The sequence below is a fragment of the Salvelinus sp. IW2-2015 genome, linkage group LG28, assembly GCF_002910315.2.
Source record: "Salvelinus sp. IW2-2015 linkage group LG28, ASM291031v2, whole genome shotgun sequence".
NCBI lineage: Eukaryota > Metazoa > Chordata > Actinopteri > Salmoniformes > Salmonidae > Salvelinus > Salvelinus sp. IW2-2015.
The window spans coordinates 18,200,980-18,217,268 of NC_036868.1; the positions used below are offsets into that span (position 1 = coordinate 18,200,980).

The window sequence follows — 16,289 nt, forward strand, 5'->3', positions numbered from 1 at the left end:
AAGCACCATGCTCCAACGACTGTGCCAGACAGGACAATTATTTATTTTTAAAAACCTTTTTTTGTCAAAACAATATTTGTGTGTGAGCATGCTGCTTTGAGGATGAGCCTCCCCTGTCTTGGAATGATGTGATTGACTGGATAGTCGGTACTTCTTGATTGTGTTGACTGCTGACCCTGAGTGTGCTGCTGGCCATTGCCACCATTTGCCATTGAGCTTGTTTATTACCAAATGCACATACTTAGATCTTCACATCTGAAATGTAGGCTACTGGTTGCAGTATACTATAATAAGTCAGATCCTATTCATTTTAGGAAGAGCGTTCAATACCAACACATCATTTAACTTTTTTCCCCCCCTGGTAGGTTATGGCAAGATCATTTGTTTCTTGCATTATCCGTCATGGTCCAATAGGCTTTGTTTTAGTGCACTTAAAAGAATTGCTTGGTATTGCGATTATGATTTCATCTGATATATTGATGTTGAGGTGGATCTTAATGGAGGGATTCTGCAGGGAGACAAGGGGCTTAGAAGCTCTGCGCTCAGATTTTTCTCGTCCAGTGTTGGCAGTGGTAATCTTTGTTCATCTCTGTTTTCCCGATTTAATCTCATCAGAAGAGGGCGAACACTTCCTACCGCTTTCCTGGCGCTCGCTCCCCTGAATTATGCATTTACTCAGAAAATTATGTTATCCTTTCATTTTTCATTTTGAAACTAAGAAAGCAGAGGACAAATAAGTTCATTGGTATGGGATTGCCTGTTGGCATTAGTTGTGGAAACTGGTCTTGGTTGGTGTGATTGGCGCTCTACATTTGCATCATGTTTGGGTTTGTCTACCCCCCTTCTGTGGAAAAGAAGGCCAATGATTTCTCTCTTACCCCCTGCTGCTCTCTTGGTGGAATCTATTGCTCTATCCCAAATCGACCCATAGCAAGACCCCCTATGGACTTTGGAGATATGAAAGGATTGAAGGGATATAATCAATAGGGTAATGGCTCCACGTTTCCCACAGATTGGCCATGTGGAATTTTCACCCATATTTCTTTAATTTATAAAATCTTGTCTGACTGCCCAAAACTGCAGTGGGGCTAGGGGTCAGTGTGGGATTGGGTGTAATGTGTGCTACAGTGTTAGCTGCAATCAGAAGGGAATGCCACTCATCCTAATTTCATAGAGATTTTGGTTCATTGTTGCCGAGGCAAGATCAGCCGTGGGAAGTGTGAAGGACTGCCCATTGTGACTGATGCAGGCTATGCTGTTTGGCTAGAAGTGGAAGTATCTTGAACATGTGTTATTAATTATGTTCTCAGTCTTGGTTCTATCAGTAATTAACTTTCTCCATCTCTGCTTTGAGCGTTGGACTGAATCAAGTGTGTGTATAGAGTTTTGGGGAGACTCTTGTGGCAGACACTGACAGTCTTTGATGGGTAACACTTGATGTCACATTTAAAAGCTGTGAGTGATACGATAAGAAGGAAAGAAGAGAGAGAGGGAGGGAGGAATAGTCCAGGCAATATGTGAAAAAAATATGTTTGGGGTCCTGAACATTTTCAGAAATGGATCCATAGAAAAATGCTTTCTGACAGCCGTTTTTCTGTTTCTCTATGGATGAAAGTTATAATGATCATCACCAGACCATTGAGTTAACCCACGTAGACTGCTGATTCAGTAGGGGTAGTGTTATCACATGTCAATGCACCTATGAAGAACTGATGTCAGTCTGTGGTATTCCACAAACCTCTGTGACGTTTACCATAAAGATCTCCACCAAACCTTTTCACGCACATTCCACAGCAGTGTGTGCTGAGGATACACGCAACTCAAGCTACAGCCAGGACACAGGGTTGGTCGTGGCTTGATTGTCCAATGCTCAAAGCAGAGGGCGAGAAAGCTTATTACTGATAGATGGCTGAAAACATAATTGGAAATCCACGTCAATCGCTTTTGGTAGCTATTTATCATTGCTAGCTAACTGAAGGCACTGAAACCATTGAGCAAATGAAGCACGTGTAGTTTGGATTGGCAAAGGGTAGCTAACGTTTAGCCTACATTTTTATGCAAAATTTTGACCGTAGATCTAGATCTGTTTTAGGTGTTGGGGGAGCAAAACCTGTCCCGTGACTTTTAAATGTGCTACTGCTTACTCAACGTATCCCCTGCTATTGGTTATAACTGCCTCCCTCCCTCTCTCCCGCTCAGATGATCCTGACAGTGTACCTAAGTGATGGGGAACAGGCACTGACCGAGGTGCCCATCACCCCTGAGACGTCGTGCCGCGACGTGGTCGAGTTCTGCAAGGAGCCTGGCGAGAGCGGCTGCCACCTTGCTGAAGTGTGGCGAGGCAATGGTAAGAGTGACGCCGTCTCGAATCTCCTCCTCAAGCGCCTTCTTACCCTAGCCTCTAGTACAGGTATACTTCAATCTTGACCTAGAGTCCAGTTCCACTGCTCATTTTCATTGTTGCTATTTAGTCAGGTACTGGCTGGAGTAACAGCCTGCTCATATGTTGGCTCTTCAGGACTTGAAGTGCACTTCCAACTAGACTAGGTCAGTGTTGAAATGGAGACTTTTTGATCAACCACTTTACCTGAACTGCATGTTGACAACTCTCATTACCACACAAATTGTGAAGGGGTTGTGTGCCTTGAGACCCTAAAGATGCTCTGTGTGCATCCCAAATGGCTCTCTTCCCTATATAGTGCACTGCTTTTACTAAGGCCGAAAGAGCTCTGGTAGTGGACTAAATAGGGAATAGGTTGTTGTTTGGGATACATGCTTTCTCTGCTTAGGCTGCATTCAGACTTGAGAATGAATAAGCATGTAGCACACAGTCAGCTCCAATGTGAAATAAGCTTTGTGAAAGGAAACCCTTCTGTATATACACAAAGTAACAGCGAAAGTGTGGTCTTCTGCGCCGGAGAGCTTTTTTAGAGCCGTACATACCAGTCAAACTACGGTAATAACTAGTTCTCGTGTGAGAAACAACCGTGAAACTACCGCTGGAGACAAGTGGATCTTTGAGTAGTCAGATGTGCACTATAAGTGATAACTACATTTTTGAGGGAATTGTCAATTGTATGTGGCCTATGCCAATTGCAGGAGTAATGGCCAGTTAATTTTACTTGTAGTTAGACAAAATATCTGAATTATGGAAACAAGTTAAATTCTAGTTGATTGCAAGCCCATTCATGCAAAGCTTGAAGGTACTGTGCACTTGACCTATAGCGGCCTCACTAAATAAGTAGACACCACAAATGGGCATCCAAACAGTAATATAAAGCATACATAATATTGTTAGATATGTGAAAAGAACATTTATTTTTGAAAATGATCTAAAAATGAATGTTTGACAAATAATCAAATTCCACATGGTTTTGAAAACGTATTTTTTTTATGTGTGTGCCATAAAACTGTCCGTAGCCTCCACTGTACTGTGTAATCGCATACAAAAATACTGATTTGCTATAGATTTCTCCCCAAAGGAGAACAGCTTACACACACGAGTTGTATTGTCAGGAGCTAGCCAAATGGGATTACGTAACAGGGCTAATAAACAAGCTGGCTGGATGTCATGTTTATCTCAAGGAGTGGTCCCTCTCAGCAAAACACTGATGACACAGGTGTGTCAGCTAGAACTCTGGTGAGGGAAGCAATCATGACGACTGTGTGTGTGTGTGTGTGTGTGTGCACTCTGACAGCGGGGTGTGTCCGCTGTCTGCATTTAATGTCTGAAGAGACATTCTGCATCCCAAATGGCACCCTGTCCCCTATATACTACACTGCTTTTGCCATTTGGGATGCAGCCAAAGACTGATGAAAAGCACAGCCGGAACTATCTAGTCTTCATCAGAGTTTTTGGAGGGAGGGGTGAGCGGCCACGCTGCCCTTCTTCCTTTCTGCCTGTGTGAGGCGTCTGGCTCAGCTGTAATGGGAACGAATGGGGCCAGCGGTCGGCATGAGTCTGCCTCAAGCAGAGGAGCTCACTTAAGTGCTTTTAAAGCTCCTGCTTTGGTCTAGTCACTCTGCTCAACCAGGAGAACTCTGCTTTCTACTGGTTATAGTGCCATCACTGCCGTGGTAAAGAATGTTATGGGGTGGGCTAAGATCCCCCCCCCCCCTGCCTCTCTCTCTGAATCGCTCTCTTTCTCTCTTTGTTCCTTTCCTTCTCGCTGTCCCTCACTAGCCCAGGGACTGTATGTGTCAAGCATCTCAGAGTAGGAATGCTGATTTAGGGTAACTTTTGCCTTTTAGATCGCAATAAATATTACATGGACGGGGGGACCTGATCCGATATCAGCACTCCGAGACGCTGGATAAGCAGATTATAGACTAGTCATTCAGACAGCTACGAGCCACCTGATTCTGCCTTTTCCTGTTTTTAAATTCTCTCTCAAATTCAGAAGGCTTTATTGCCATGGAAAGTGCTACCACATACATTGCATACAAGCAAACATATAGGAATTAAATAAATCAATGATGGCTGAAATAAACAATTCTCTCTGTCCCCCCCATACCCCTAGAACGAGCAATCCCCTTTGAGCACATGATGTACGAGCACCTGCAGAAGTGGGGACCCCGAAAACAAGAGGTCAAGTTCTTCCTCCGGCACGAGGACTCGCCCACCGAAAGCAGTGATCAAGGTGGGTGCAATAGTAACCCCTTTGCTGTCTGTAACTCTCTCTCACACACACACACACACACACACACAGGAAAATGTGCACACACAGGCAAATGCACGCACACACAGGCAAACAAAGGCAAGCGCGCACACAGTGCCTTCAGAAGGTATTCACACCCTTGGACTTTTTCCAAATGTTGTGTTACAGCCCGAATTTAAAATGGATTAAATTGAGATTGTGTCACTAGCCTACTCACAATACCCAATAATGTCTGTGGACATTTTTACAAAAATAAATAAATGAAAAGCTGAAATGCCTTGAGAGTCAATAAGTATTCAAGCCCTAAATAGACTAAGTTAGTGGAGTATAAATGTGCTTAACAAGTCACATAAGTTGCATGGACTCTGTGCAATAGTAGTGTTTAACATGATCTTTGAATGACTACCACATCTCTGTACCCCACACATACAATTATCTGTTAGGTCCCTCCATCAGTGAATTTCAAACTCCGATTCAGCCAGAAAGACCAGGGAGGTTTTCCAATGCCTCGCAAAGAAGGGCAGCTATTGGTAGATGGGTAAAAAAAAGCAGACATTGAATATCCTTTTGAACATGGTGAAGTTATTAATTACGCTTTGGATGGTGTATCAATACACCCAGTTACTACAAAGATACAGGCGTCCTTCCGAACTCAGTTGCCAGAGAGGAACGAAACCGCTCAGTAATGGTGACTTCAAAACAGTTGCAGAATTTAATAGTTGTGATAGGAGAAAACTGAGGATGGATCAACAACATTGTAGTTACTCCACAATAGTAACCTTATTGACAGTGAAAAGAAGGAAGCCTGTACAGAATAAAAATATTCCAAAATATGCATCCTGTTTGCAACAAGGCATTAAAAGTAACACTGCAAAAAATGTGGCAAAGCAATTCACTTTTGTCCTGAATGCAAAGTGTTTAGGGCAAATTCAATACAACACATTACTAAGTACCACTCTACAGATTTTCAAGCATAGCTGTGGCTGCATCATGTTAGGGGTATGCTTGTAACCGTTAAGGACTGGGAAGTTTTCAGGATAAAATAATGATAAAATAATGGGCGAATATTGCACAATCCAGGTGTGCAAAGCTCTTCGAGACTTTCCCAGAAAAACTGACAGCTGTAATTGCCAAAGGTGCTTCTACAAAATATTGACTCAGGGGTGTGAATACTTTTATAAATGCGATATTTCTGTATTTTGAATTCAGGCTGTAATAGAACAACGTTTTGAATAAGTCAAGAGGTATGAACACTTTCTGCAGGCACTGTAACTGTATACATCTACGCTGGTCACAAATGATAAATAATAGGGCCACTGTAATTTTGCCACTGGAAAGGGGGCTTTCTTTATGCTTCAACTGCCACGCATTGAAATGCCATGAGTGTTAATAGGAATTGCGTTGGAACACCAATGCAAGCATGTTACCTTTCTCCTCTACCCTTAATTAACCTTTCATCGTTTCTTTGCATCTTCTCTCCTCCCTTCTTAAAACATATTGGAGAAGAACGTCCGTGGGCAGGGTCTTTGGACCTTCTTTTCCAATACTGCTGAGAAGGATGCGAGGAATCTGGGAATTAATTGAATTGAGCACCTCAATCAATCGTCTCTTTTTTTCCTATGTCTTATCCCTCCCTCTTCCCCTTACTTTCTACTGTACTTAGGGGTTAAAGTTCTCATTCACTGCGACGGATTTCCATCACATAGATTCTGGAGATGTTGTTTTTGAGATCTCTGTAGATTCGTAATAGAAGTCTCTGGGAGTATGGGGGTGTGTGTGTGTGGTTTGGAGATGACATGACCTAATACAGAAGCATGTCTATTCTACGCAATATATTCCCGAATAAATGTATTCTCAAATATTACATTTTCTCTGTTATGCAGTGTGCACTGAACTGACATTTAATGATTGTTGCTGACACTTCGATGTTCAGATGAAGTGAATGAAATAGTCTATAATGCACACCACCACGGTGCTCAACTCAAATAGCTGTGTGTAGCCTACTGTAGCTTCAAGCAAAGTATCACTCAGGATGCAACTTTCCGTGCTAAAACTACTATTCTTGCCATATAACGTTAATAAAACAGACAACCCTATAGTAGAATAGTTTACCTATTTACCTAGTCGGCTGGTTGTGTGTTCTATGCGAGAGAAATATTCCTCTCCAGGCGCTTTCAAGTTGAGAGAGCCGTAGTGAGGGAAACGTATTCTGACAAGCAGTCAATGCACAATAAATCTTAATACAAACTCGGAAAACACTTTTGAAAGCAGTTTGGTCTTTTCATATTTATTTGTTATTGTTTTTAGTTTGTTGCTAATAGCACATCCTTGGGGCGGCAGGGTAGCCTAGTGGTTTGAGTGTTGGACTAGTAACCGAAAGGTTGCAAGTTCGAATCCCCGAGCTGACAAGGTACAATCTGTCGTTCTGCCCTTGAACAGGCAGTTAACCCACTGTCATTGAAAATAAGAATTTGTTCTTAACTGACTTGCCTAGTTAAAGGTAAAATAAATTAAAAATATAGACCATGGGTATTCAATTCTTACCCAATGAGGTCCAGACCCTGCTGGTTTTCTGTTCTACCTGGTAATTAATTTCACCCACCTGGTTTCCCAGGTCTAAATCAGTCCCTGGTTAGAGGGGAATGATGAAAAAACGCAGTGGAACTGATTTTGAGATCCAGAGTTGAGTTTGAAGGATGTAGACCAGGCTATAAGCATGGTCCAATATGTAAAAATAATTGTACCATAAGTTTTACCAATATGTTATTTGGCTCATTTCTGGAGGTGGAAATTATATTTTAGATGGTGTCAGCACTTGAAAAATTTATTTTGGGTTATAATGTCCTTTTTTTTATAAAGTCATCATAAATTAGCTTCTCAGTCCTTCGAAATAAATATTCTCCCAGGGTGGACCCAGACCCCCTAATCAAGTGGACTGGAATTGGTTAAACTCGCAGTTTAATACAAGATGATCCTCTTTCCCTAAAATTATGATGGTCATGACTTTCTCACGGGAAAGGGGAGATTAACTTGGCCCCAGACAATCGATCAGAGATCGACTTAAGTTTCAGTCACAGGATTTTTTGTTACTTTTACCTGTGTACTCACTCGTCTTCTCTCATCACGCTTTCTCGGCCTGGGCTCAGTGAGGTGGAATGTGATGGTGTCTTCAGTGGAGAGAGTCAACCCTCCACTGGGCGGGAACACAAAGACACAGAGAAGTGGCCCCAGTCCATCACATGCCAGCTCTTACTTACTCACTCACACTTATTATTTATCATCTGCATACTTAAGACCCATTTCAGCCGAAATGTTTATTAGTATTTACTCTCAAATTAAGAGTTGTGTCCCTGAGGGGTTCCTGTCTGACAACCAGTCAGACTAGTAGCAATGGAAAATTGTAGAAACACATACATTGATAGTGGCATTGAGACCTCACCGCACACCCAAAACCCATCTACCCGTATGTGGGTGTGTGTTTGCAGATATACTGTCTAGTGCAGGGGTGTCAAACTTATTTTCCTCGCGGGCTGCATTTGTTCTCCGCACTTAATATTGATAATTTCCTCGCCGTAAAATTATGTAAGATAGTTTTCTATCCATCGCTTTTAGAATTTTAGGCTTCCTGACTGTCTAGCTTTCGTTTCAATGACTGTTAACAAGCTGTACAGAGTGAAGAGACTGGAAATGTAGGTCCATTATCATTTCTACAGTTTGTTTGTTTTTACTAATTTCCATGTCTATTGAGATCTACATTTTTTTTTTTTACAACAAAAAATAAATGATACCACTGGCCTGCCGGTGGTTAAATGAGTTTTTTGGGGCCAGATTGAATGATTAGTTTGACATGTGGTCTAGAGTGTACTCAGTGTTTGTGCTTTCCCCCTGCAGGGAGCCAGCAATCTCAAGAGCAGGCCAACCGTAGAAGTGGAAGTGGAAGTGGTGGGGAAAAGCACAATGAGAATGGGGTAAGAACACAAACTGTATCTGAGTCTCACAAAACAGTCTCACACACATTATGCACCTAAATGATACACACTCATATTTGATATGTTTGGGGTTGTGCCATAGTGAGACTGCTCCGCTCTTTTAATATATATAAAAAAAAAAAATACTTGTGGTATATTATTTCAGTACCTCAAAAATGGACTTTGTTAACCCAATAGAGAGAATGTGGAAAAGTCCTTGTCCAATAGAAAATATCCCTACCCATACCCATTGGCTTTATCCCTAATCAATCTCCTCCCTGAGGACCTTCGAAAACAGTGGCACACCATATGTCTCTGATTCGGAGCCACGCCTCGCAGTCGTGTGATTCGCTAATAACAAATACTTCAGTTGATTCCCTACCTCTTCACTCCCACAGAGGCCAGCTTTGATTCGTTGATATGCCAGGATTATATGCGTTATGCTCAATTAACCTGGGGACAAGGTTAGGCCCTGACTGTGCCAGTGATTCACAAAGTCAGTGTGTCAATGACATTTTGGGTGCTCCAGTTATTCAAATGACTACTCTATATAGCTAGCCAGGACAATAATTTTCACCCAAGTCATCAAAATCAATACATCATAGCATGTTTTTGAGCTCATTCAGTAGTTTTTGCCTGAGTAAAATCATATTGAAAAATAATATTTAAAGTACCTTTTATATTCCTAAAACATACAGTGCATTCGGAAAGTATTCAGACCCCTTCCCTTTTTCCACATTTTGTTACTTTACACCCTTATTCTAAAATGATTTAAATAAAAAATATTCCTCAACAATCTCCACACAATACCCCATATTGACATGGCAAAAACAAAAAAAGAGAAACCTTATTTGCATAACTATTCAGACCCTTTGCTATGAGACTCAACATTTTGGTCAGGTGCATCCTGTTTCCATTGATCATCCTTGAGCTGTTTCTACAACTTGATTGGAGGCCACCTGTGGTAATTCAATTGTTTGGATATGATTTGGAAAGGCACACACCTGTCTATATAAGGTCCCACAGTTGACATTGCCTGTCAGAGCAAAAACCAAGCCGTGAGGTCAAAGGAATTGTCCGTATAGCTCCAAGATGACAGGATTGTGTTGAGGCACAGATCTGGGGAAGGGTATCACAAAATGTCTTCAGCATTGAAGGTCCCCAAGAACACAGTGGCCTCAATTCTTAAATGGAAGAAGTTTGGAACCACTAAGACTCACCAAGCAATCAGGGAGCTGACCAAGAATCCGATGGCCACTCTGACAGAGTTCCTCTGTGGAGATGGGAGAACCTTCCAGAAGGACAACCATCTCTGCAGCACTCCACTGATCAGGCCTTTATAATATAGTGGCCAGAAAGAAGCAACACCTCAGTAAAAGGCACATGACAGCCAGCTTGGAGTTTTCCAAAAGGTACCTAAAGGATTCTCTGGTCTGATTTAAACCAAGATTGAAGTCTTTGAAACCTGGCACCATCCCTACGGTGAAGAATGGTGCTGGCAGCATCATGCTGTGGGGATGTTTTTCAGCGGCAGGGACTGGGAGACTAGTCAGGATCAAGGGAAAGATGAATGGAGCAAAGTACAGAGAGATCCTTGGTGAAAACCTGCTCCAGAGCGCACAGGACCTCAGACTGGGGTGAATGTTCACCTTCCAACAGGACAATGACCCTGAGCACACAGCCAAGACAACGCAGGAGTGAGTGGCCCAGCCAGTGCCCAGACTTGAACCCGATCGAACATCTCTGGAGAGACCTGAAAAAAGCTGTGCAGCGACACTCCCCATCCATACTGTATATGATGATGGTAAATGTGGGACACTCACACTTACAACAATGACGTCTATTTCTTCTTCTAGACTAGAGCATCCATAGGGTCTGTGCAGCAGGTTGAACGTTCGACGTCCCAAATATAGGCTTCTTCACCGTCACCGTCCATATGAGTGAATAATGTATGCCCCACCCTCCCCCATTGCTACACAATATGTTGTGCTGGTTGCACTGTGTCACGCAGCACGCTTCAAATGAAAGTGGATTGGAGTTTTCTACTGAAATATGTTGAGTTTAAGGCATGTATTATGTTGATTTCAGATGACGTGCACATGAACGATGAAGTTAGAATTAGAACTGTTATACACTTTTTATTTCACTAGGCAAGTAGGTTAAGAACAAATTCTTATTTACAATGACTGCCTACCCCGGCCAAACCCGGACGACGCTGGGCCCATTGGGAGTCCCTTAGGGCGGCGCACAATCACAGCCGGATGTGATGCAGCCTGGTTAAGACAGTTACGAAACTTTGACGTATCAGACATGAGCTTTTGCACATGTGCACTTATGTGCTAAAATCCACGCTCATGTCAATGCCGGTTTGACAAATGAAGACCAATGAAGACTTTCTTGGAAACACTCAATGCATGTCAGTCACCCTCTTTCACATAACTGCACTAAATGACTCCCATAGCAGTCCCACTTTCTGGCATTAGTAAACTGCAGTGCGTGTGTGTGCGCATTAGTGATGCACAGGTTAACTCATAACCCACCGTTGCTGTGGTTATAGCCGCTGGGCAGGCGGGTTTAGGGTAATTAAATATTGTGTGGATGAAGGGTGGGTTAAATAAAGAGAAAACAATACCTTTTATGGATTTATCATTCTTTTGCAATTTATATCTATTGGCTACATTTTAGTTTTTACATTTTTTGTTATTTAATACCGTCTGGCATTACTGCCTAAGTCTACGCTTTAGGGCTGAACTGTTTGCGTGCCAAATAGCCTAACCACCAATCACCAAATACTTTTGGGAACAGGCAGAAAAAGTGAATATGCAACTCAATGTTAGGAAGGCGTCCCTGATGTTTGGTATACTCGGTGTGTGTAAAATCAGCCCCCCAAAAATCCTGTACCCCCTGTAAAAAAATAAATAAAATACTGTAGCCTACAGCGCATTTTCTATATGAGCGGGTTAGAATTTGGTGAGGGCCTCAAGTTATCACTTTATCACTTATAGTCGGGCAGTTGCAGATGGGTTATTAGCAATTGGGTGCGGGTGATCAAACAGCTGACCCGCGCACCACTAGTGTGCATGCATGCATTTGTTAGAGAATGGCTCCATGATAACAGCAGCCTCTGGCATGCCCCCTCACTTCCTAACCATCTGTCCCAGATTCCAGAATGGGGAGAGCTGTGCTTGAGGAAGCGGAACTAATTTAACCTTAAGGGGGGGCGGGAAAAAACCATTGCGGCACAAGATGGAGTTATTTATTTATTTGTTTGTATACTCTTGTGATGACCGCATCGCGACACACCACATTGCCTCATCTGGTCCCTTTGGCATACTTTCTCCAACTATTCATGATCCAGATGTGTTTGCATGTGGATGTTCATGGATGTGCGAGCATGTCAGTGTGTGTGTGAGTACCACAGGGAGCAGTGTTGCGTTTTAGCTAGGGAAGGTGGACTGTCGGCTAGGGAGCGGATTAGCCAGACATGGCTTACGCTAGCTCGCCGGTAGAGCGTGTCTCCTTCTCAGGTGGGTGTCCCCTAGGTTGTATTTATTAGTGCAAACCATGGCAAAACGTTTTACGAGTGTTTCTTCAGGTAGTTCAGTTAGGGCCCTCCCTGTTTCAGTCCATTTGCTTCTGTCCCTAGTGAATACAACCCAGAGGGTGCTGCCAGAACACAATCCACCAAGTCTGACTCTCGCTCAAACTACATGTTTCCTGTAGACCTAGTACAGATCTAGGATCAGTTCCCCCTACCCCCTCAAAGTGGGTGTGCGTGAATATCCACACATATTGTACAGAATAATATTGTGTGCGCACATTCTCCTACTTTAGGCAGAGCAGGGGGTGTCCTGTCCACAAATGCTTCTACAGCCTATTCGTTTGGCCATATAATCGGATGACATCCCATTGTTGGGCAACTCTTTAAATCTCCATGCACTCAGTAAACCCCATCCATCTTGCCCTCCTGTTCCCCCCCACCCCATTGCACCCCACTGACAACCCAAACAAACATTACCCCCTGATCCATAGCATGTTGCCCACTAGCCTGTGTGTGTTAACCTTGAATGTATAAGGAAGCGCAGTACTCTCCTGTGTAGTTTGGAGGATTAGGGCAGTATGATGACATAACCATCCTAAGAGGATCAGTGTTGTGGTTATCCGCGGGGCTCTGGTCGAGCAAGGGGCTTTTCGCCGCTCAGCCCACATGTGGAACGCTCTCTGAAAAAGTGTAACACAAACACGCACACACAGTTACTCTCTCCCACAAACACACATGCAAGCGCGTACTTTCTCACACTCATGACACTTACACAAGCACTCCTACACACAAGCAACGAAACTACACATATATACACACACACACACACACACACACACACACACACACGGGGGACTAGGCCCAGGGAGAGAGGAGTTCTATAATCCCCAGGGGACACATGCCCTTTAGAGAATGGGAGGGTAAGACATGGCTTTCCCTCTCTCTCTCTCCTGTCTTCTTTATTCTCATGGTGATCCCCTTCTCTTTCTCTCAGCCCCCCTCCCTCTCGCTCTCTCTTCCTTTCTCTCAATTTCACCCAGACTTTCTCTCACTCTCCTTTCGGCGGTCTGTGTGTGTTTATTTTTCCCGTGGGCCTCATCAGTGAGGCTGTGTCGCCCGGGTGCACTGGAGCGTGGTTCTGCGTGCCTGTGGCTTTCTGTGTGTGTGGGGCACATCCTGCCTGAGTTGAGTCAGTACCCTCTCCCTCTACTATCGTCCACTCCATCCCTCCTGTCTGTGAGGCAGAGCCCACATATACACGCACCCGGGATTCACTCACTGAAGCTGGGGAAACACTTGGGAGGTAAGGCGATCTCAACCCTCCATCTGAACCACGCAGCCAACTCGGGACTGTGTGCATTTGTTGTATATTTACAGACACTATAGCTGCTCTGCAGAAATAAAGCTGTTGATAGTCTAGTGATAGTTTGTAGATGCACTACAGACACGTTCTGGTTGAAAGACAACCGACGTGCAGTTGACATGTTACGGACTTTGTAGAGCATCTACAGATGTGGACCATTTCAACATTGAAGAATAGCCCGATATCTCAACGAGAGAGCTTTTCTAACTGTTTGAACTTTTTCTACCTGTCTCTCAAAGCGAAAGCGAGTCTGCACTTAAAAAATAGATTAAAAGTATAATATGGCGATTGATGATCGTGATGTGATTCATTCAGTAATAGTGATGCAATAGGAGAACAAACATAGTCGGTAGAAGTGGCACTGTGATGACAAGGAAATTGTCAAAAGTTTGAATCGCACAAGCAGGTCGTTTTGGATTGCTGTGTCAAACTGTTGTGGATCTTGGTCGCTCTGTGAAATCTGGTACTGAATTCCAAATGTGGACTGGGAATCAGAGATGTGTGTGTGGGACAGAGACTAGGACTATTCGCAGCTGGCTAGCATATCCCAAAACATCAACCCCCATCTCTTTTCCATGTTTTTTTCCCCGCCTCGCTAACTCGTTACTAGTCCTTGATTTCAGCTCTTCCCTGCTCCCCTGCCTTGCCCCACTCTCTTCAGGTAACGACGGACAGCAGAATGAGCAATGGCACAACAGTGGATGCATCACAATAATATCTATTTTGTCCTGAAATGTATACTCGTTCACTACTTAGCACAAATCTAAAATCATTGGATTGGTGGTGTGGGCTAGGGGGGAGTTTCCACCATATTTCTTATACCAGTCATTTCCTCTTAAATCAGTGAAGGGAAGTGAACAAGTGCAAACTTTGGGAGGAAGGAGGGATAATCGAGATGTAGCCAGTGTGTTGAGTCTGCTTGGGATTAGAAATGGGCAATTCCACGGTAACGGAATTACGCAGAGACTGATGTTTTACATAAAAAATGTATGCCAAACAAAAAACATTGATTTCAAAGTTTAACAAGCCATACATCTCTATGCACAATGACTACTTTGAATAATTTACACAGTAAATCCATTTAAAAAAATATATTTACTGGAAAAATTGGCCAGATGCAAAGTTCGGTAACAGAATAACGGTAAAATGTTCCTCAGTTTAATTCTGTTACCTAACTTTGTATCTGCACAGTACTTCCTGAAAATTAGATTTTGTAACATTTTCTGTCGACATTTATGAAAGTAGTCCTTGTGCATATGGTTTGTTAAACTAAACTTTGAAATCAATGGTTTTTGTTTGGTATACATTTTAAAGCTCAATATCTGATTCTTATCATAATTCTGTTACCATGGGATTACCCAAATGTAGCTTTCTCTTGTCTGGCTTTTTCAGAAGGATTTCCAGTGGGTGGACCCTCCATTTTAATCTAATAAGGCAATCGGCAATTGGTAACCGTCCAGTGACATTGTGGTCTCCGAGCCATTCCCAATTTTTTACTGGGTAATCCCAGAGCGTTAACGGGACACATGCACACACACACACACCTTTTGTGATGTGTAACTTTGAAGTTAAGGTCTACATTGGTCAGTCCAAAATGTTTTTTATTTTTTATTCTGTCATCGAAAAAAAATCTATTTCCTATTAAAGTTATTTACGGTTCCTATGCCTTTAGTTTTCCATGTGGACTAATTTATCAGTGAATTTTGAAAGGAGCATAGTGAACAGACCTGGATTGGTTTTACCTCTTGTAGTTCATAGCAACACATCAGCCAGAGCTTGTACTTATTATGATGTCTTATATAGATTGGCAAATTCTTTTTCCAATTCTATCACTTAAAGTGGCAGAATTACATTTTCTTTTGTACGATCTGTCTTTCCCCTCCTGACGTTCTGCTCCCCCATCTTAATCTGTGTAGTAAAACAGAACTCAGCATTGGTCACTGCAACCCTTTTTATCGTGATGTCTTTTTTACACTTCGAAGGACCTGTGGCCTTTTGTATCAAGAGTCTCAGAGTAGGAGCGCGAAGTTAAGATCAGTCTTGCCAGCAAATAAGATTATATGGACAGAGGTCGACCTGATCCTAGGTCAGCAATCCTACTCTGAAAAGCTTGATACATACGTCCCCAGATTTGGTCAGGGTCTGTGAAGTTTGCATACCATTTTCAGAAGACCAAAAACCAGAACAAAGTAGACGACACACAGTTGTCTTGATTTCCAAATTTTCCTTCATATCTTGCTGAACTATAGTGTGCTGTTTGATGTGTGTAAGACAACCATGACATTTAATCTCCCCTTTTTCAATACACTTTCCATAGGCCCTGGCTAGGGGTTCTTTGCCATTTCAATACTGCTTATGGCTCTGAGGCTCTGCCGAAGCCAGGCAACACCTTTGGAGGTAGCTATGCTCTTTCAATAAGGTTTACCCTTGTTCAGCTATGTGCTTTGAAGAGGATGCATTACTGTCTAAACACAGTTTACATCATCCTTGTGTATGCAGCTTTAGGTGTGTTTATGTTACCCACCTATAGCCATTGGACTTCAAGAAAGGTATTTGTTTCCACAACCCGGCTGGTTTGAAGTCGGGACTCGAGGGATGAGAAGAAGGTTTGACTTGACCTCTGAACCGATAGAGGCTCTGTTCCACCAGGACAGTCGGAGAACACAGGAATTATTGTTTTCCCCCGAGTTCCGGCCTTCGAGAACATGTGCTTAGTCCAATTATCCACCCCCTCCCAGTGCCCCATTGCCATAGCGACC

The 16,289-nt window shown here is 43.0% G+C and overlaps 1 protein-coding gene across 2 annotated transcripts in view; it reads left to right on the plus strand.

Annotated features, from left to right (window-relative positions):
• Positions 1 to 16,289, plus strand: part of ppp1r13bb (protein phosphatase 1, regulatory subunit 13Bb) — an 88,357-nt gene that overhangs the window by 34,932 nt on the left and 37,136 nt on the right. For both annotated transcript variants that reach the window (XM_023973787.2, XM_070435942.1), the window contains exons 3-5: positions 2,200 to 2,347; positions 4,521 to 4,640; positions 8,550 to 8,626. In XM_023973787.2, the coding sequence (XP_023829555.1) occupies positions 2,200 to 2,347; positions 4,521 to 4,640; positions 8,550 to 8,626 (345 nt within the window). The remainder of the gene's footprint in view (positions 1 to 2,199; positions 2,348 to 4,520; positions 4,641 to 8,549; positions 8,627 to 16,289) is intronic.